At 33.5% G+C, this 23,961-nt stretch overlaps 1 protein-coding gene across 2 annotated transcripts in view; it reads left to right on the forward strand.

Annotated features, from left to right (window-relative positions):
• The window catches only part of LOC123552480 (pyrokinin-1 receptor-like), a 74,810-nt gene extending 62,743 nt beyond the window's left edge, over positions 1–12,067 (forward strand). For both annotated transcript variants that reach the window (XM_045342168.2, XM_045342169.2), the window contains exons 2-4: positions 6,867–7,436; positions 9,777–9,902; positions 10,215–12,067. In XM_045342168.2, the coding sequence (XP_045198103.1) occupies positions 6,867–7,436; positions 9,777–9,902; positions 10,215–10,960 (1,442 nt within the window). In that variant the 3' untranslated portion in view covers positions 10,961–12,067. The remainder of the gene's footprint in view (positions 1–6,866; positions 7,437–9,776; positions 9,903–10,214) is intronic.
• Positions 12,068–23,961: the final 11,894 nt, after the last annotated feature.

A 23,961-nucleotide genomic window follows, 5' to 3' on the forward strand; every position in this document is an offset into this window, starting at 1 on the left:
AATCAATAATAATAAAGCAAGAAATGTATTGATATCGTGTATTTCTGATATGACTCTAATGAATGAATGAGTTGGATTTTACGGCGAACCGAAACAAAAAGGTCATATGTCTCCTAAGGAATCTAATAGATGCATTTAGGGGAAAACATGGGGATGTGAGAAAGTGTACTTGGAGAAGAATTATCCCATTACAGCAAGCCACTATAAAAAAAAAATTGCATAGATATTTAAGAAATTGTGATACTGATATCAGTTATAAATCAGACCACTCTGTTACAATTTTAAACCTGAATTTTTCAACATCTACTCATGGAAAAGGACTATGGATATTCAGTAACTCATTACGAAATTATATTGAATACGTAGAAGTAATTAATACAAAAATAGATGAAAATATTTTACAGTATTGTGATCCACTATATGACTTAGACAATTTATTGTTAATGGATAGATCAAATATACAGTTTGTTATCAATGATCAGTTGTTTCTAGAAATATTGTTAATGCAAATACGTAGAAAAACCATTTCATAGTCAAGTTATAAGGTAAACGTGACAAGTTTGACAAGTTTATTTCATTTCTTCCAGAAGGTCAGAGACCCATGAGGAATAACAAAGCATATATACAAATATGGCGATACAGTAAATATGATATAACCGAAAAGCATCATAACATATAACTTGTGATTATATGATTAAATTATCTCTTTTAGACATGTGTTCTACAATAACAGGGTCAACAAATTAACACAAATACATCGTATGTACTATAAATACAAGTTCTTGTGTTATAAAGTACGTTACAAGTGAGTATAACTGACCAGAAATATATGTTTCTAGCTGATGTAAGAAAATAAACGGTCAACATTATCACATGCAAGTTATATCTTTCTTTACGATTATGTGATAATTGATTACTGTTATATAAACGTGAGAAAGAATTACGAAGAAAAACTTTCAGCAGATATTTCAAGTCTGGAGTCAAATTTGACTGAACAATAAAATGAAAGACACAGTTACAGAATGAACGTTCAGAATTGAGGGATGAAAAGAAACTCAGGGGGTCTTTTATCAGGTCAATGGCAAATTGGATAGAAATGGGGTAAAAGTAACAAACTATTTTTGTAATTTATAAAAACAACACATTCTAGTAAAATCTTTTATTACTAGAAAAAATATTGAAATAAATAATGACCAATTCTCTGTTTTTCATAATCTTTCATTAATTGCTATACGCATATCGTTTGTTAACTAGAAGAGACGTGAATAAGTTTATTTACAAAACACTGATAGACAATAAAGTGCTGCCTAGTAGTAAAGATAAATGGTCATTGAAATATTGACTGGAAAGTAATTTATAGTTATGCTTCTAAACGTTCTAAAGATACATACATATAGTGACTGAAAACGAGAATATTACACAGAATTCTACCAAACAATTCATTTTTGTTCAAAATGAACATTAAAGAGAACAATTTATGTGCATTTTGTCAGGAAAATGAAGATACTCTAATTCACCTAATATTTGATGACTGCAGTAAAGTAAAACCTTTGATTCAGTATGTTTCCGAGGACGTCAAAGAATTTGACCCAAATTTTAAATCAAATAGTATGTTAGTAAAGTGGGCATTGTATTTTAGAATTAAAGCGATATGTATTTTTATGTAAAACAAAAAGTCTCTACCCACTATAGAGGGTGTAAAATAGTCTAAGCTTAACTTCGAAAATTTATAGCTCACTTAATTCCAATGAGGTTGACAGAGATAGGTGGGCAATTGTAAGATATATTACACAAAACTATATTTAGTCCCGTACATGTACTGGGTTCAAAGAATGCATGAAAATACTTATTTTTTCTCTGTAAATTATTTTATGTTAATTTTTTCATATTTATAACTATAAAAATACATAGCTTCATGTCTCTAAATAACGTTGTTGCTTACTTTCAAATTTTGTGATATATCAAAATGTACATAAATTATTAAATTAGTAAAATAAACTCTTTTACTTTGATACGAAAAAAACTGTATATTTGAGCCCAAAAGGTATATACATGACAATCATTAAGATAAACTAAAAAATGTAAGATGTTATTATGCATATGAATGTTGCTTTTTGTAAGGCCAATGGGGGATGGTTCTCCGACCCCTAGGAAGCAAGATGGACGGAGAAAATAAATGGGGTTACCATGATCTGCACTGTTCGCCATTCAGTCAGTGTCTTTTTGGTAAGCACCTCTTTTAACAGTTAATGGTACTGTCGAAATTGAAAGCTGGACAAGTTTATTATAGAAATTTAGCAGAGTAAGGGTTAATAATGCTTTGTAACCTAACAAAATATTGTCCAGAGCTTGCTTTTCGGATGAATGTTTTATATAATTCCTAAACTGAAAAACGACAATAATAAGTAAATGCTTAGAACATGTAGTGCGTATCTCTTTTTCTCGTGTGTAATAAGCTACCTAACTTGGTGTGTTTTCTTTCTCACATTGTAGTCGTGTTGCTTATTTTGTATGACTTCAAATATGCCTCTTTGGATAATTCAGTAGAGTTGACAACTGGCCATCCATTTAATTAATTCAATATATTGTGTTGTCAAAAATGTCTTCACTAGAACAGAAAAAATGATGAGATTATCCTCCAGTTGGATTTTTGATATGTTATAAGGTTATTCCTCTCAACATACTAGAACTTGTGCACTATTAGTAAGAATGGTGTGAAGAATTCTGTTTATAAAACCAGGAACTGTCAGTCTTATTTTTAAATTAACAGTGTTCTTTTGATGACCATTTACATGGGTTGTTCAAATTAGTCAAATTTGTAAAAACAAAACATGACCATCAGATGGTCTGATCACTTTTCCTGATATATATATATAGTAGAAATTGTCAAAATCTTTTTGTCAGGAACTTTCTGTTTTATCAGAAACTGCTGACGTGATTTTTAAATAATTTTGCAAACATGATCTTTGAGTGGCACTTTATGAGAGTGTACGAATTATTCCGATTCGTCAAACAACATGGCTCCAGGTGACGTGTAGACTTTTCACTGTATGTATATAAAACCGAGTTTAAACCTCTTCTTCTCGACTTGTTTGATTTGGAAATGATATCACATAAATGTTTCTTAGATGATCCCCAAGAAACATTTCGAAACCTATTTATATTTGTTGCAACACATGGCTGACGGGTCGGATCAAGCTTTTCACTATATGACTCTAATAATATTCTCCTGTAAATTTGCAGGCAAGTTTTCGGTCTAATTTGGCAGAAATATTTCTTGTAATATACATTTGAGCTGCTGTGAAACTCTGGTGACCATATAAGGTCAACATGGTCGGCTTGGTCAGCATCAAATTAAAAGAAATTGTCAGCTTTTTAATTACTTTTATATCAAAGTGTGCACTATCAAAATATCATAAAAACAAGAAAACTTGCATTTATAAACGAAATATGACTCTGTGTAATTGGTATTGTTTTTGTTCCTTGAATAAATCTCTTACAGACCGTGCGGGAAATAAATAAATGAATGAAACTGACAACTTTAAATTGAATTGAAAGGAAGTACGGGAAGTTTACTTCTGTATACAGAATTGGTTTAATGACGTTTTAAGGCCGATAAATAACATAGACTTAGTTTTTAAATTTGTAGCTTAATGTAGGTTTTTCATGCTATGATAACATAACTTTTCATGAAAAGTGTAACCATTTCTATCCAGGTTAACGTAAAATTCAACATACTAATACACGAAGTTCATACACTAGCTGTGCCCTCTGTTCTGCTAGTAGATCGATGCTGTATTTGCGTAGTAACCATTTCAAATCACAGTAAATCAGTTTATTATGCATTTGTGTACAGCTGCTGCATAAATTCAGCATCGATGTTCTAGCGCTGTACTATGTTTTTACATATCTACGTAGTAATTAACTAAACGTACAAAAAACATAAAGCTCTCTCAGAGTATGTGTCCGTTTTAAAACAGTAGGGATCGTAGGGGTTTTAGAACGAGGCCGGTTGTAGGTTGTAAGATACTAACTCATTTCCTTCTTTATTCAATACAAACGATTACATTTACAGACAACATTTTCAGATAGTATAACATCTACTTACGAAATATTTAAAAACATGGTTACTTTATGTTTAGTTATTTAATTAAACATAGGTCACGTTTGACAAACAGTTGATTAGAATTTAGACTGCCCTTATATTCTTTTGATTACAGTCTTTGCTTTATTTTTGTTGTACAAGAAACACATATGTAAGAATATTTGTAAGCTGTATCTGATGTGAATGATACATGTACCTTGCAGAATTATATAAGTTTTAATAGAATATTATATATTATGCTTGTAGAACCTGGAGAATTTGTGAAAAATTACATCTCTGTCTCTGTCGTCGTTTATATTATGTACTTTAATTCAACCTATACAATAATCTGTACATATATATTAGAGGATACTTAAAATGGTTGTGACCTCTTTATAACTGTCGTTACATACAATTGGCATTTCTACATCCAGGTGAAACTATGGGAATTGTCAGTTAATGCATACGAAATGGTATCAATTAAAGCTACAAAGTCAAAAGTCACTGTCTTATTCTAAGCTACACTGGCGCCAGCTTTGTTATTTTGCACATTAGAAAAGCGACCTGCCTCATTTTTACTTGTTTTCTTTAAAAGCGGATATGCTGTGTTTTTTAAGTTAATGGATGGTTTGTGTCATCTTGTTAAAGACAAGGTTTTGGTATAAATCAGCCTTTTAAATTAAAACTTTAAACAGAAAATGATGTAATTTACATTTAAACTACATCTAAAACGATGTTTGATATTTTCTTCCGCTGTCGGAGATTTGACACTTCTTATATTATAAACAAGAATAGTTTACAATTTACATACTCGTTACATACATATAAGTTCTAAGTAACAGCAAACATATTTAATACATGGAACTGGTTTCAAAAATCAGTTAGAATTTTAGAAACAACCTTTAAACCAAATACCAAATGCACATAGTTTAAATATGAATACGATATTAAATGTCTTTGAAGTATTGTTCACGCAAACGTCGTGCACATTCTCTGCAACGTACGAAATGGTTTATTTGAATGTGTTATATATACAGTTTCATTCATTGGTCACTAGACAAAATAGAAGACATCTCATTTATTCCCTGCCTTAGTCATTGTTGTGATGATAAGGGTAAATTGTTGTATTACATGGTGGACGAAATGTCGAGCTGTTATTGCAAACGTCTTTACACCTCTTTAGATATTAAAGATGAACATCTATCATATCGTGCTTAAGCGAGTATCCAAGTGTTAAAATATAGCCGCGGCTGCATATGTAATACCTGATCGATCAAATCAACACGCGTTAACTTCCGAATTCGGCAATATATCTGAGTGAACTCAAACTGATGTGAACATTTTCTGAAGGTTTATAAGAATACGCATGGCTTACATCTATACGGTCGGTGCTGTAAACCTATGATCACATTCATATAATTTTTCTTAAGTTGACGTTGTTGTTGCGTAACTCGGGAATTATTTGTTTTGTTTGATACAAATATCGAAAAGATAACCACAATATAATCCATTTACCAAATTCAAATTGCACAAGACAAGCTACTAGATCCCAGGAACCTAATGAATGATTACACGACTAATAAAGGGTAATTGTCGAAGAAAAGAAGTGGGACATAGAAGTAGGCTGCGTCCTTCCGTCCGTCACACTTAGTGTCCGGTATATAACTCTCCCATCCTTGAAGGGATTTTGAAATAAATTGGCTTAAATGTTCCCCATAATAAGACGACGTGTCATACACAAGACCCAGGTCCCTACCTCAAAGGTCAAGGTCACTCTTAGAGGTCAAAGATTAACAGGGTCTGTTTCGTGCCCCTTCCGTAACTCTGTCATTCATCATGGGATTTTCAAATTTCTTGACACAAATGTTCCCTATAATAAGACGACGTGTCATGCGTAAGACTCAGACATCTAGCTCCAAGGTCAAGGTCACGCTTAGAAACCAAAGGTTAACATGGTCCGTTTCCTGTCCGGTCTATAACTCTGCCATTCATCAAAGGATTTTCAAATTACTTGGCAAAAATGTTCCTCATAATGAGTTGATGTATCTTGTGCAAGACCAAGACCCCCAGCTCTAAGGTCAAGGTCTGGTATGTAACATTGTTGTGCATTTGTTTATATTCAAATAACTTGGCATATATATTCAATATTTCAAGACATTGTGCCATGTACAAATTTCAAGATCACAGGCACCAAAGTTAAGATTCTTTTTTGTACATGAAATTACCTCCCTTTTATATGATAAAGTACACTACATGTGTTTTATATCAGTTTTCCTACTAATTTAAAAATGCCATTATGTTTAAAGTATGATGATTGGTATTGACATATATGAAAAAAACATCAACAATTGTAGACTTGTAGAATGCAACCTAAGGCACAAGTTATAATTTACTTGTTTATATTGCTTAATGTAGCATTACTGTAATTGCAACACATTAGGTGGATATGTAGTGCTGCATTGACCGACAGTAGAATTAACTTTTTCTTGTGTGTAATTTAAAAACAAGGTTTTTAGTACCATATGTCATGCATTTCATTTGTTTATTAATTACCTCCCTCTAATATAATAAAATTTTTCATTATATTTTTATTTATTTTTCCTTACCGATGTAAAAATAAAACCACATTACAGTATATCTGTAAAATACAGATATTAGCATTTGAAAGCATTCATTATATTTTGTGAAAAATGACCCTAGACGGGGGACGTTGGTTACTCTGTTACAATTTCTTCTTCGAATGTTTATCATGATACTAATATATATTTATTTCTAATTTCAGGATTACCACCAGAAGCCTATTCAATCTGGGAGTCATATCCTTGGAGGTTTGGAAAAGCATTCTGCATTATCAAAGCTTTATTTGCGGAGATGACGTCATACGCATCTGTCTTAACTATAACGGCATTTACAATAGAGCGGTATATTGCAATTTGTAAACCTCTGAAATCTCACAAAATTGTGGCTTTTTCTCGATGCATAAAAATAATTATCGCAATATGGGTAATTTCCCTGTGCTGTGCATTACCATATCCTATACATACAGATTTGTTTTATTACGTTCACGACGACGCTGGAAACCCGATTCAGGATTCCCTACAGTGCAATATACCACCACAATATGATGAGAGGATGATGCATGTGTTCCAACTGTCCACATTTGTATTCTTTGTATTTCCATTAACAGTTATCGTTGTATTGTATAGTTTGATTGGATGCACTTTACGTAAAGCTGAACTCAGCAGGGAACCATCACATAAGCGTTGCCATGGTAGCGGCCGACATAATAGTCAGGGTCAACATGAACGCAGTCCTACTTTCATAGCAAGGCGAAGCGTACTTAAGGTTCTAGGTAAATATACAACACTTAATACTTATCATATCTATGAAAGGCCCAGACGTATCCTGACTTGAACGGTGTTAGACTACTACAATAGATTATTTGTGAGCTGTTAAATACCTCAATACAAATAGTTATTTCTACATAAAACGTTTGTCTTTCCGAATCCATCATAATCATTTGCTTTCTTAGATATACCATTGATTAACCGGGGAGGGTTTTAGAAGTTTCGATCAGATGTGACCATAACATGCGTCTAAAATGAAATTGATTAAACTGTTAGACATTTAAACCTTGTTTGTAATGTTATTTAAAAGGTTTTAAAGATCCCTTACATTTGTTGTTAAAGGTGGAAGTATATAGCTTTGTCAGAAATCTTTTTCAGCAATGAATCTTTAATAGGTTCAGAGGAATGCTTGAAATTGTATTAAAACTGTTTGTGCTCATTTTGCACTTACATTCGCTTGTGTCCATCTGTCCCGTTCGTATGACTTTTCTTTCGCAGAAACCTGTATCTGACCTAGAGTCATCAAACAATGTATTCCATCATGAGAAAGTTGTGAACCTGGATTTCGTCAAGAAGACTTATAAAGGACATCAATGAATATGTTCCATGTATCTCAAAAACGTTGTACCTAGAGTCTCGAAAGTTTATAGGAATGTTAGTCAGCATGTAAAACTATGCAGCCATGATAATATCTGGGATTCAGCTCGCCCAGACTCTAGAAAATTAAAATACCCCTATATGTTTTCACTAGTAATAGCATATTCTAGACATCGCTTCTACAGTTTTGTAAAATGAATATGAAAGTTAACTTAGTTTTTCATTGTCAGGAAGCAACATATGATCGTACAGTAAGTTAGGGCCGTATGATACCGATCCTGTGTACTGTCAAGAAAGGCGCCAATTATTAAATTATCGTAAACAGCTGGTTACCGAGCTTGTGATAAGTGCCCTGCAAGATTTTTTCATGCCAACTTTAAATTAGACCATTGTTTAGTGATCATATCGTAATTTCAACAAGAAACTTCACAAATTTAGATGAATTTCGAAAGCAAAAATAAGTTTAGAATGTCCGTTCACGAGTCTAATTATACCCGATGTCATATGCATATTTCCAAAATTCCTTAAAAAAACTGACTTTCAATGCAGTTTTTCATGATAAGCAGCATCATTATTTGAGGAACTATCTTTGATTTAGCTTAGTTGGCCAAGTAAACTGAGCGAAAACTACTTTCTGATGACATTCCGAAAGTGTACCAGTATCCGGATAGTACATTTTGGATACATTTTTATAGGGGGTTATAGCACTGTTCCGTTATTAAAAATTAAATGAAATATTGAAGAAAAACCTAATCAAAATAACATTCATTTTGATAAATATTAGTTTACAATATGAGACTATATGACCTGAAACTGACATTTTTATTATGCTGTAACATGATCTGGGGTTTATTGTTTTCTTAGGTGAAGCTCTATATACGTATTACTAAATAAAAAATATAGTCAATTAGATGGACGTGTTGGGACAGGACTCCTGTATTTTGGAAAATGACCCTTCAAAATTTGGGCCCAAGGGTCCTGGGACTCTTGGGTTTTCAGGTCTGGCCGTACGCCTATGAAGCCACATTTAGTTTATGATGCATATATTTGCTTACCCACAATCAGACAAGTATGACTTGGTGAACAAAAGACAGATTACATCAAACATTTACTACTTTAGGGCTTTCTCTTGAAGATTGCCAGGATACACTGCTTTTCTGCGGTGCTGTGCATCAAAAGCAATATATTAGGATGGCGCTATAGTAACTGTTCAAAATAATTACACCTTTACAAATTGATCTTGTAATGTACTATAGCACCTGTTTATAAATTCATTACCGTGTTTTGAAGTAATTTCTCAAGGAAACAAACTGCGTCATTGTTGCACAGGAAAGTCATTTCCTTTTTATCGTTGTTGTGATAATTAAAACCTCTCCGATATAGATTTTTCATGATTTTATTTATTTATTTTTATGAAATACAGGTTTGTGAGAATATTGTTTGAAATTTGATGAACTTAGAAGTCGTTTTCATATTTCTAATGTAAGTTTGTAAAATTAAAGAACTGCGCCTACCATGTAGGTGATATAGCTTTACGTTGTTTTTGTTGTTGTTGTTGTTTTTAAATATTCATTATATTTATATCATGTGAAGCAAATTCTACAAAAGATTGTGAATATTTAGCTGTAAAACTCATTAAACATTAAGATAAAGTAACAGGTCTTTCCGCATTGCTACCACACTTTTTACTGTATTGTGTTTTTAAATGTCACAATTTTGATTTTATTAGTATATGGAATACATTTCAGTTGCCGTGGTGGTGGCATTTTTCGTCTGCTGGGCTCCTTTTCATGCTCAAAGACTGCTGACTGTTTATAACCGACACTGGACACCATTGTTGTTTGACGTACAGAGCTCACTTTTCTACGTTTCAGGTGAGCCTAATATAAGCTTGACATCACACAAAATCACAGGGCTTAATGTTAAGTTAAAGTCCATTAACTACAAATGCAAAACGTAACAATAAAATAACCTTGTAACAGTATTTCGATGAAGTAAATTTTGGCAAATATTCGTTCATATTATCAATAGGAGCCACTAGTCTATGCCTTACGTCTAGTACAAAAATACTTTCCTTAATATTTTCAACATACATTGCCGGTTTTAACGTAGAAAGATCAGTTGTTATTATCGTTTGAGTATGAGGAGAGATTTTAATTTAACATAATTTTATTTACATTTTACAGGGGTCCTATATTTTGTTGGCTCAACAGTAAATCCAATTTTATATAACGTGATGTCACGACGTTATCGGCTTGCATTCCTGGAAACTATCTGTCACAGTACAAATCGACATACTTACAGCTCATACAGACATACAAACGGCGGCACATCATTAAAACGGAAACAAAGCAGCCTGAAAGGATCTCTGAAATGGAATGATAAAGGATATAACAAACACGAAGACTGTCACAAACATAAAACTGATATGGAGAATAGTAGATATAAGAGATTTGTCGAAAGATGTCGTCATTACGGAAATGACGAAAATTTAGCACAAGCAGACGGAACAAAGGCATTGTGTGATGAAACAAAAGATTGTATTAAATTAGATGGTATAGCTCGTGTTCGTTCATATAAAGGTGGCTTTAACCAGCAAGAAATTAAACAGGCAGAAAGGAAGCACGCCGCGAAGTGCGCCCAAAATGGACACGTGGTCGATTACGTCCAATTGCGATGCACCAATTTAGTAGATATACCTCCTCTTTGTTTAGTTGATAATATATACGACCATTGTAGTGCAAACGATTATTGTGAGGATTTGAAGAATGCTACAAATGAATCAGTGCGAGCTGATCAGTGTAATGATACTTCTAGTAAGGACTATGTTGTGAAAACTCAGACACAAAACATAAATGGCAGTTGTTCTTGCAAAAACATTATTTCAGACAAAAGTGGACTGAAATCAGATTCTGAAGGAGTATTTGTGTAAACGTTTAACGAATTAAAGCTACGACTGAAATATAAGCTTTGGATATACGTTTTTATTTATGTATACAATGTATGCGACAGTTTTATTAAAACTAGATACTCAAGCCAGTTTTATTACAGATCTCGTTCACGATGATTTCCTTCATTATTCTGTTATTCTTTTCCAAATTGAGATGAGAAAGGCGAAACCTTGACACTTAACACCCACCTTGTCCCTATGTTCAACTTTCTCTTTTTGTACCTTTTTATACGACAGATCTTTTACACTCTTCCTACTTTTGTATTGATTTGATTGTAATAAGGTAATTAATTTTGAATTTGTATGATAATAGATGCGTTTTGTAATTTGCATTTTAAGCATATTAATAACATCAATGATGACATAAAAGTGAATATTTAACTGAGTGGTCAAAAGTATCATTAAGCTTTCATTGCTTTTGGAGATTACAACATATGAAATGTTCCTGTCCGCTGAGAACAATATTGTCCTCTCTTCATCTTTTAAATGCAGCACAAAGCAAAGCAATAAAGCCGAAGAGCCAATCTTCACACATTATCCTGCTGTATCTATTGCTGTTGTAAGGATGATAAAGAATGTTTCAACAACAAATTAAATACGGTTTGTAACACCATAATCATTGTAGATCCATCTAAGGTTTGTTATCCCATCAGCCTCCGTGAGGTCAGGAGTTTTGGTGTTTCAGATCTTTTACTTAAAAAGAGGACAACATTAGCTAATAAAAACAAAAAAACCCACCTGAAACTAAAATTGCTGTTCAGGTATGAAAATAATGATTGTGTTTATTACGAGTGAAGGCCTTCAGTCTCTACATTATTTAATCACGCCCATATGTTGCAATCAAAATGTAAACTGCTAAACTGTTATTTATTTCTTAAAGATTTTTAATATAATTTGTTTCGAGACAAATATCTTTATCTATAGTATTGGCGGTTGTTTACCAGTATCCATCGAGTCGACTGTTTAAATATTAAAACGCTACTGTCATGCCTTTAAACGCATACAGATCAGTTAATATGGTAGGTGCGTTTCTGAAATAAATAATTCTAGACTAAGTATATATTCCTGCTACTGACAAGTATTGGTAAATAAATCTTGACCGAATACACTTTTTGTAGTTTATATATTGCACTGTAAATCAAGCTGTACAATAACATACATACGTTTCTGAGAGGATAGCGTGTTTGTGACATTTACTTTAAATATACTGGTGCAGTTGTCAAGTAAATCTTGCATTGCATGCAATGTTTCATTCCACATACATATCAAACTTTAGGAGTGGGCAATTTTCTGATAAATACGGAGTCGTAAGCCATACTCTTGTTCAATTTAAAACAAACAAAAATGCCATGATGGGCCTAGATCGCACAACTGAGTTTCAAAACTGAAACATGCTAGAGGGTGTGAAAAAAAAGAGGATGATAATATATTCCAGGTGTCGAAAGGTCCAAAGGCAGTAGAAGTTGATTGCATATATTAGTGCAACATATGACAAACATTTCAAATTCTATATGTTTCTTATATCTTTAATATTAATTCAAAAATACAAGATACCAATGAAGCAGGCTGAGTGTTTTGGAAGGTCTCTTTATAAAGGTTATCTGAATCCAGTGAGAAGAAGTTGTTTAAAGATATTTCTACAATTTAGATGTAGTGGTCTCTATAAGGAAGCCCCGTGCCTTCATATGAACAACTTTAGAAGAGGACCTTAAAATGAAGCTACAGAACAAATTTGGCGGAGAACCATCAATTGTTCACAGGAAGATGTTTAAAGGTAGTTCTATTTTTTGCTTCTCTTTGGCTAAGCGCTCCCATTTGAACAAAATGGAGAGAGAAACTTATAATGATGATACAAACAACGTTAAAAACAAAGAAAAATATCAAACAGGGAATGCCACGCACCAAAAACGTAGCCTCCTCAAAACGAAACCCCCAGCACGCAGACGCGTGCACCACACACACATACACACACACCCAAAGCCAACACATAAGGACAAAACGGACAACACACACGTACACAAAGCCAACACATAAGACGAAACGAACAAACAAAGGAACACAGTGGGGCACCGCCTTGGAACGGTCAGTGGCAAAAACACCACTGGGGAGCTTAAACCGGTTTATGGTGCACCTAACCTCTCTCTTACCCCCACCATGTTCCAAAGACATGGGACAGTGTAAATAAAAGTAATCCCCTCCAGGTGAATCTCTTACACACGTAATGGAAACAAAAAGGCATCGCATTTAAAACACAAAAATGCTCGTGTATAAATATATAACAAACAAACCTTAAGAACCAAAGACGTATATACTCAATGCCTTTTCAGAAGACAGAGCAACAAGAGAAACACCCTTAAGGGCCCGACGAAACAGGCCAGAAGACAAATATCAAAACAGTTCAGTCCTGGTAGGATTTAAAAACTGCTTATCATAGAGTCCTCCCCCTCTTCCGTCAGACGCAATCAAAGAGGGAAGCGTAGTGTCCAATTGTAAACGGGTTGAACACTAAACATGCGGTATGTCTCAAAACAATTGGGTCGTAGCCTCTTTTAATAAAACGTTTGATAATCTTTCCAAATACATTTGGAAAATTACCATGACCCAAGATCTTACGAAGTTTGTAAACCACATCCCCATAGAAAACGGGTTTAGAAATACCTTCTCGCAGAAGTGTCTTTAAATTACTATTGAATTTTAAAACTAAATCAGAATTACGATAATAAAAATTTAGGAAAATATTTACGCAATTTGTAATAACGAATGCCTTGCGAAAAGTTTAACCTCTCGAATTCATTTAATTACGTTCATTGAATGCTTGAATGACTACACACTCTGGCAAACGAATAATTGAGAAATATATACCGATAAGATTAGCTGAGTACATCCCCATCCAAATGGGAAATTTACAATACTAAATTAAAATATCCCTCTTGTCATAAATTTTGGTATGTATAAAATTGTCATAAATAGAGAGATGTAAATCTAAAAATGAAGCATCAGTATCCGAATTGTTAGTTTTAATTAACTGAAGCTCCCTAGGATAAATAGTACCCACCAATTGACCAAAAAACGGATTCTCCATATTAAGAATATCATCTAGATAGCGTGATGTATTATTAAATGCCGTTATAATATCTGCCTACGTATCTGGAGAGAGGCTCAACATAAAGTCTCTTTCATAACAATATAAAAAAATATCTGCGACAAGGGGTGTACAATTTGTTCCCATGGGAATACCAACAACTTGTCTAAAAACTGCATTCCCAAACCTGATGTAAATGTTGTTCAATAAAAAGGAAAGGGCTTTACAAACTTCGTCACAGGTCCACATTGTATAATGTTTAATAATATTGTTAGTAAAAAAAGCTTTATCAAAATTGCAAGCAATAAATGTAGCATTCTCTCTGGCAAAAGTCTTTTGAATTAGGGCAGTTAATTTGTCATTTATTAAGTTATGTGGTAAAGTGGTATACAAAGTAGAAAAATCGTATGTACTGACTGTAGATACCTTGTAATTATTAATTTTCAACTTATCCAGGATTTCACCAGAATTTTTATTCGACCAAAATAAGTGTTTACCAGAGTTTTCGTATACTTTATCGCAGTATCTTTCCACGTGGGCTTTCACAGCAGTTAGACATGATGTTAATAGTTTTGAAATATTTGTAGTTGTACAAGAGCTTGAATTAGCGATGAAGCGAGCTTTATATGGTTGTTTATGCAATTTAGGAATCCAATACATGGTCGGTAGTTTAATTTGTTGATCGTCTATACGAACTTTTAAATAAGAAACTTCAGTGATGTGATCATTAATCAACTTATTTTCAAAAGAAGGACTCAATGTATAAGTGTTAGTGCTATTTAGTTCGTTTTGTAAAACTTTAATATAATGTAGGCGTCAAATGATGATAATATTGTTGGCCGCCTTGTCTGCTGGAACTAAGACATACTTAGAATGAAAGCACGTAATGAAAAAAGTCATTTAATGGTATTTTTTCAGATCTAGCGGCCAAAAGATGGGATTGGATGCCCCCATTGGACGGTCCTTTACAATGATGTTATAGACCAAGTTTAATGAAGAACCACTAAGCAGTGAGTGAAAGAAATTTAAAGGTATTTCCATGTTTAGCTCGAGCGACCCCTAATAGTGGCCAAGCATCCCCATTTGAACATAATTGAGAGAGGACCTTTCAATAATAATTCAGACCAAGCTTGATGAATATCTATCCAGCGGCTCTTGAGCAGAAGTCATTTATATGTAATTTTATTTTCAGCTCCATCGGTCTCTTACAGGGATCAAGGTAAAGAGAAGACCATATAATGATGCTGCATACCACATTTGACGAATTTCGATCAAGCGGTTCATAAATAGAAGACATTTAGCTCTAGCGGCTCCCGAAAAGGACTAAGCATCCCAATTTGAAAATAATCTGGGATAGAACCTAAAACAATGCAATAAACCAAGTTTGATGAAAACATATCAGAGCCGTTCATGAAAATTTAAGAAGCTTGAACTGAAGTACACAGACAAACTGTTAAAATGCATCAGAGCAACACTCTTAAATGGGACTTCATGGGTAAATTAATAAATCAACTGCAATAATGAACTATAAGTAGGAAATTCTAAAAGCTATAATGATAAAGACGATTCTGAGTGCATGTTGTTATTGGAATGTGGATACAGTAAAAACCCAACAACAACATTAATTAAAGAAATAATGTCATCAGTGTTAAACAGCAAGAAATCGCTTCCAGTGAATAACAATCAGTTGTGCGACTCAGAAGAATGTAATGAGTGTATTCTCAGTGCTAGTAATATTGTTCTAAACAGGCTTTTAAACATTGATAAATTTAAATACGACATAAATGCTATTGTCAAATTCATCCATATTTAACAACACGACATTCAAGGTCATAACATTTGTATGTACTTTTAGCCGTCAATATCTATATGTACATATATAAATGTCGTTGTGAATTAATCAGACTATATTCATAAAAATATTCAAAAAATGTTTTTCCTATGCAAATAAAACATCTGCGATTCTTAAGATCAAATGTCAGCTGCTCACACCAGAGCTCATATTCTTTAGTTAAGAATAGTCTTGATCTTTTTTTTTTTTTTTTTTTTTTTTCGTCTTTCCTCCTTGTTCAGAAATGATATATCTATACTGTTTTCTTTGTAAAATCGGATTCATATTTTACTGCTTTCATCCAGCTCATAAGTCGGCAAAAAGGCAACAATTGCTGCAAGTTGACTAAAGTCACACAGAACCTGTTTGTTTCTTCTTGTGATATGTGATGTAGCTTGTCACTAGAGTGACGGAAACAAAGTAAGTACTTGCCTCAAACCTAAATACGTTCCTATTAATACAGTCTTTGAAATCAATGTATTAGAACTTGTATCTTTTAAGACAAATGCACCCTAGAACCGGCTTAAGCAGTATTCAATCTTCGAATATAAATGAGATGAAATCAATGATCCCGAAAGTCAAAGACTTGTAGCTTTTGATTCTACGTCTCTATTTTACTAAAACGTGCATTTTTAATTCGTTAAGTATAATATTGTTAATATATTCGAGCTCTTCATCTAGGTAAGTACAGGTAAGCTGATATTTGAAATTAATATTGAATCTATATGAAATAAATGAATTTCTTGTATTATGAACGATATAAAGTTAGTTGCTATACGTGTGTAGAAAGTACATTAATCGATGATCAGAGTTATTCTTACAGGGCAATGAACTACAACATGTGCCGTTAATGTGATCTATATCTGATGTATTTAAAAACAACTGTCAGTTGTCGCTTTAATTACATTACAAAACATTATATAGGTTAGGTCAAACGAATCTGATAATGTCACCTTGGTGCAAAAAGTACATTAACTGTCTTTTTTTACAAAATTAGAGGAGACAAAAAAAAATAATTGTTTATTTCCAGTTAACCCTTTTAATACCATAACATATAGTATTTATCAGACACATTTAACAGCTATTAAGCATTATAATCATTCGTTTGACTTTAAAAAGTAATTAGATATTCTTTTCCACTTAGTAATACATGTCTCTTTGCGCTAATCTTATTTTAGCACTATTGTTTAAAGTGAAGTATCCAAGTTACAGTATTTCACATATATTTGTCTCTTGACAGTTTATGTTGGTTCGCATCTCCAAAAAGGGGGTAAAATTTGGAAAGTTGTGAACTTTTTCTCAAAAAAAAAACAACAAAGAAAAATATCAAACAGGGAATGCCACGCACCAAAAGCGCAGCCTCCTCAAAACGAACCCCCCAAGTTTGGTTGTAACCTAACCAGGTGTACTGCTCCATCAAAGTCGTATTTAGTCATCATGCAGTCAGGGTCCTCAATATTGAATTCATTTTTTTTCTGAAATCCCTCCACCTAACCTTAAGCCCATTTGTACCAACATCAAGGTTTTTGATTTTTGATTCCATTAGCTTAACATTAAAAACAAGCAATGATCTAAAGTCATTTCTGTGACATGAAACGGTTTTGTTCTCCGTGTCATTTGTACAGTTGTTGCAAACTGCGAGGTTGTGTAAATTGAGATTCTTTATATGCACGTTCGATACGTATTCAATCTGGATATGACCCATTTCTAAAACTCCGTGTGTGACAGATATCAAATGTTAAAGTTTCATAGTGTAACACATCATGACAACAAAGTAATGCATATGGTAAGGTTCTGACCTGAGCAATTATCAGAGTGCTGCTACTGATTCCATAACTTTGTCTGCCATGTTTTATAGAAGTGAAAAACACAAGATGAAATTTCATTGGACCCCCTTTTTGCAATTGTTTCATTCCATATGTAGAACCAAGCCTCACAGTCACCAAGGATATAAACAGTTAAATTGTTATTATTCAATTTTCTTGTTGAAAGTCAAAACTGGCGGTGACATGAATCGTGTCCACTTCAGAAAGGGCTTTATCAGCCTCTCGTTTTCTTCTTTTCTGCATGTTCTTATTCGAAAATAACATACATCACACTCATTTAAAAGTGGTTTTTGAAAAGCAATATTGTACTGAGTATTAAAAATATACCTGTAGGTATGAATTGACTGTGGAACAAAGTTGTTCTCATTACAGTACTGTTTATAATGATATTTGAAAGATTGAGATCTGCTTCAAGGTATTCTTTCTTTGACTGTTTATACAAATCTGATACGCTATCACTGACAGTAGTTTCAGTGCTATCAGAAAGTGAAACATTGTCAAGACGCTTTGATTTTCATTGAGAAATAACAATTCATTATCATTACTAGGACCAAAACACTGATTCTGATGAACAGTCGAACTCTGAATCCCAGTTTACACAATCTTGAACAGATATTTCGTCATAACATTTCACTTCACAAAGTTCAAATGGCACATGAACAGATCTAAATATTGACTAAGATGATCCAAAAAAGGGCACAATGCAATCACATTTCAGGATTCTTCTTCCCATCAGCACAGAACATGCCACAAACATTTCTACTGTGCGGATCGAAGAAGTAGTATTGTCCATCATCAGACACAAAAAATGAATATGATGGACAATACATCCAATAGTCAGAATGAGACCCGCCACATAAACATCATGATCTGCTGTTTTAAAGCAAACAAATGGTTGCTCAGTCACATTTCTGTTGAGGCTTTTTAGTTAGTGTTTTAGTAATAGTGAGGAGCATGAAAAAAAATCTGATAGGTCTGCTACCATCAAGTAAGCCCTCTGTTATACACTGATAGATATCAGCATCATTTTCCAAAATTTTGTAAAGCTCTGAGGACGTCCATGTTGAAAGCTTTGAAAGTTTACTTTGGTAAATGCAACTGATTGAATTAGCCATGCATTTGCGACTGTTTCCTTTGAAAATAGCATCTCGTTGATGACAGGATGCATGAAGCATCTGAAAAAAAAAGGTATATTTTCTTTTTGTTGCCTGTATAGGCCTTAAAGCCATGGAAAAAATATATCAGGCAATGATGACCAGTGTAGAACTGTATCAGCACACACACGACCCTGCTTGCTCTTCTGGTCTACACTGATAGCTGCCCAGTCAAAAAGTAAAGGTTTAATGTCAAAGCAGCGAATTTTAACTTGCTAATAATATCAAAATTATAATTTTTCTCTATAAAATGTATTAAATTTATATCAACTTCTCTTCCAAAAGTTTAATATAAAAGTAACTTAGACACTAAAGACTACTTACATTTGTTGCTTTTCTTCTGTTCTTTTTTACATCAATTCAGGGTCCATAACATAACATCTTACGAAGATGCTTAACCATAATCTATAATTATCTTGTCGTGACATCATCAGTGAGTATCAAGTTGCAGTGAAGAAGAAAGCTTACGTTTAAATAATCATTTCTGACAGTATAAGCTTTTGACAGTATCTTTTTTAAAATGTTTATGTTATCTAATAATACTATTTTTAAAACAAATGATGCAAGAAGTATGGTAAGTGCAATTACACAAAACTTTTTGAACCATATTATTTACAACAAATTTAAAGATCTTTAGTTTAAACAGTATTTATTAGATATATCATGGACATAAATATATACACTAACATTTACAATCAAAATGATGTAAAGGATCTGAAAACAAGTTTTTTAAATGTCTTTAGTAAAAAAAACTAAGTGCACTTACCAAAGTTTTTGCGCCAACAAATTTTGAAGTTCAGATAAGTGTTTCATTTTGTTTTGCAAAAAAATAGTTTTCATCAAAATACAGCTTCCAAACTTTAATGAATAATGAATATTGATATTTATAAACTAAAAATGCCAAAAAGTAATTTTCCTAAAAATGTCATTTACATGACTTTTAGCTCCAAAGTGACGATATATTACTTCTTTTGACGCACCATTCCAAACTGGTTAACGGGTGCAGTTATTTCAACTTGATTATGGGAGCTTCAACCAATTCGTCAGCTATGGCTTTCATGATCACCAACATATCTTTCTAATTACTGCGAGTTTAGAGAAATAGCTTTTAACTGCGGCCATGTAGATGTATCTAACGTTGTCGCTTGATTAGGAAAAGAAAAACACCGATTTTGAAATTTTAACTTCATATGCTTCAGTGACATACCAATGCAAGGATGTGTTAATTACAAAATATGATAAGTGTCGAACCAAGCAACTTCCGTATTCTGATAAAAGCTAAACGTTTGCTACGAAGTCTTCACGAGTTTTAAGGTAGTATGACATTTTCATATTACATTTCTAAAAAGTACACGTTTTGATCTCACCTGTTGTCTTCGGGGTTTCAAAATAAATTAACATTACGTGTTTGAGAAATGATTATTTTATTCTAAGAAAGTTTATGAACGGAACTTTGTAGTAAATAACCTAACACATTACGACTGTTTATGACATTATTTAGGGATAGCGCATGTGTTTTCGTGTTATAACATCTGCAGAATCCCTAACCTAGCCCTGTAGGACGAGGGTACCAAAGTTTCCCGAGGGATTCTGAAGATGTTATTAAACGAAATGAACATGCGTTAACGTTATTCGAGCATAAAACAGTTAAAAAAATGATAAACGAATAAAGTATCCATCAACGTCATTAAATTTCAATGAAACGCGCGGGATTGTCTGCGTTGTTCTTTCACGTTGACGTCATTTCCTTTTGAATTACCCGTTTTGGGCCGTAATGCGTTTAAGCTTTGCCATTTAACGCGCATATATAAAAAGGTAAAACAGCACGTGAGCGCGAGAATGTCTCTGTTAACACAGGTTTTCTCCCCGGTTAAAACACCCCCGATAAGTAACAAGAACAGCAGTTTTTATGCTAGAATGCTGTTAACCTCGTTGAAAAGAATTTTATATAAATCACTGAATATCACAACAATGTAAACGGACTGATTTCCTTAACGATATCCTAAAACGCATTAGATAGATTTATTGCTTGTTTTACAGACCTGTATTAGGTTTATTATTGCAGATATATACGCTGGATAAACCAATATTGCTATAATTTACTCAATAATGCTATTTATCTGTTCTCACTAAGACATTTCAATACTCAGATATTCCGATATTACGTAAACCATTCGGTTTGCTTTAAAGAGGGAGTATGCAAGTTTATGTGTGCTGTAATGAGTTATGTTCTATCTACTTGTTTTGAGTTTTACAGGAATTTAGCGCTTACAAAGTTTTGTTCGCACAAATGGATAATCTTATGACCTTAAATGCGGAAATATACATTTGTGAAAAATTGTTGTATTATTATTTGTAGTGATCTGGCTCCTTTTTGTCTTTTGTATGCAAGTAAAATGCCCGTTATAAACATCCATATCTGCAAGAATCAGTAAAAAGTACATAAAGTGGCATTGTGCTATAACAACACACAAGGTGGGCAATACTTTACAATTTTTTTCTATACACTGTTTTTTTAGTAGGAAGATAATTACGTGGTTCATCATTCTGTTCCGTTAGAGTATGTCTAAAGTCCTCATCCTGAACCTCCGATGTATTCATTCCGATTATCTGGTGTACAATGAGTAGTATATTCGACTCTGAAATTTTAATCCAAACGTACTTGCAAAACATGAATAAGGACAATAAAAAGTGGCTGTGATAAATAAAGATTTACTCTTCTAATTAAAATATATTAGCAATAATAAAATAGCAAAAAAAAATGGAAACTCCACAGGTCGCCCAAAACAACAAAAATGAAAATCTTGCAGGCTCAGTTTCATTGAGCCTGTTCGTGTATGCTACTGTCTACACGATTTGAAGACACCCGCAGATGTGAACATACGGCGGTATACATTGAACCTTCAATAGTACATACAATGCATTTTTTTGAAAAGCGGCGGATGATCCGAAAACTCGCTTTAAGAAATAAAAATTGTGTAGTTATTCAGTGTTTAGATTGACGCTTTCACGGGTGATTTTAGTTGGTTTCAAGTGAAACGCCCTATATGTGCAGAAACCTTCAAATTGTAATGTTAACGAACTCAACATGAAATGTACCAAAGGTTCGATCAGGAATTCATGGTAGAACTCTGATATTCGCGCATGGTAATACATAAATCATATTTCACGTGGTTGTTACGAGCGCATTTGTAAGTTGGTACATAAAACCGTCTGTTTTTATAGGAAGATGCCCATCGATTTAAAGAATGCGACCTTTATCTAGATAAGGTTTAGATTGATGTCAAAACCTTTTAAGACGATTTCCTCCGCATCTATTTATAAATAAATATGACAATTAATTTGAATCCGCTAAAGTTGTACACTGTACTCTGTTTCGGTTTTTTGCAAAAAAAGAAAAACAAAGAAAACAAAACGATAAAAAACAAGATCAATTAAGAAAGCACGGTTTCAATTTTTCTCGGGCCACAGGTGTAAGTTACTTAATAAGCTTAACTTCTTTATGATCTAGAAAAATGACTTGAAATTAATTATTCTTCTGACTTTTTACGTTTGACATCCGAGCTGATGAAATCGATACATTCCCAGATAAGTACTTAGCTTTTTTGTAGCAATAAGATTATATCCCAAAATGCAGTTCAAACCTACTGTCACTAACTGTGTTTATCAAGTGATTTTAATCATGAAACTTTTCTGACAAACCAACAACAAAAGTGTAAATAGTAATCTATAAGATGGGATTGTTTAAATACTATATCATTTACAACAAAATTTTTACAACTTACTGACAATTCTATGCAAAATCTTCATCATTTCAAACGGCTTTTAATAAATACGCGATAAATACGAGGGTTGATCAATAAATTCGTGGACACTTTCCGCTAATGGATTTTTTCGGGTTAAAACAATTTACTACAACCATACAAAAACAATCACCACAGCTAAAGCGAACACTAACGTCAACGTAACATTTTATCAAAGTAACGGTCACAAACTTTCACACAGCGTTCATGTTTATGTACCCACTGACTTAAGTAGTTTTATTATATACGTTTTATAAATAGTAACAAACAACCGTTTAAAACGGTATTTACGGCGAATCCATAATGGCGAAGTGCGCTTCACGCGCTATAATCATAATGGTCAGCGCGTTCTGATGTGGACGTCATGTAGCAATGTCATTATGGCGGGTGAAAGGGTGCTGAATCATTTTTAGATCGATTGTCAAATATTGATGGCACTGTTGATGAAAAAATCAATACAAATGATGCTTAGGCCCTATAAGTTTGTATTTAAAATATTTAAAATAAAAATACAAAGATGAATATGAAGCGGAGGTATATAATAAAAAGGTAAACAAACGGCTAGTTGTGCCTCGGGCAATTATGACATTAGGTGTGCCATTATGGCAAGAAAGCCAACCAAGCCGAATAGTAACCTCTTAGTGATGAATGACTTGTCGAATGATCTCAACACTGTTAACGCACTGCTCTAACCTCGTAAACCTATGTCCTTTTAGCTTGGGAACAAGGGAGGCGAAATCAGGTCGGGTGGGTATGGCTGATATTCCAAGATCTCGGCCCCCAGTTGAATGGTAATGGTTGTCTGTGTGTCAATTGCTCGGCGGCTAGGAGCATTTTCTTGGTGTAGAATTACGTTTTCCAAGTCAGCGTAGACATATGAGCGCTTCTGCCTTATCGCCGCAAGTAGGTTCCGATGGATGACCTGAAATCGCCATAATCCGAATAAGGAAGTGTTAAATTACTGTATTATTATTATCATCATTACTATTGTTATCATTATTTTTTTTATAAGTACTAGTATCAGTGGTATATTTTATTGTTGTAATTGATGATACCTTCGAGTAGAACTTGGCATTGACTGTCACGCCACATGCCACACCGTGGCACAGCAGCAGTCCCTGGCTGTCAAAGAACAAAATGAACCGAGCTACTGGCCCTAGCTTTCTCCGGCGCGGTGAATGCGAGTTCTTCCACTGACTACTTTGTTGTTTCGTTTCAGGTTCATAATAATATAGCCAGGTTTCATCCGTTGTTATGATCCTATCAAGAAAACATCGTCCTTCCCGT

The sequence above is a fragment of the Mercenaria mercenaria genome, chromosome 4 (genome assembly GCF_021730395.1).
Source record: "Mercenaria mercenaria strain notata chromosome 4, MADL_Memer_1, whole genome shotgun sequence".
Classification (NCBI taxonomy): domain Eukaryota; kingdom Metazoa; phylum Mollusca; class Bivalvia; order Venerida; family Veneridae; genus Mercenaria; species Mercenaria mercenaria.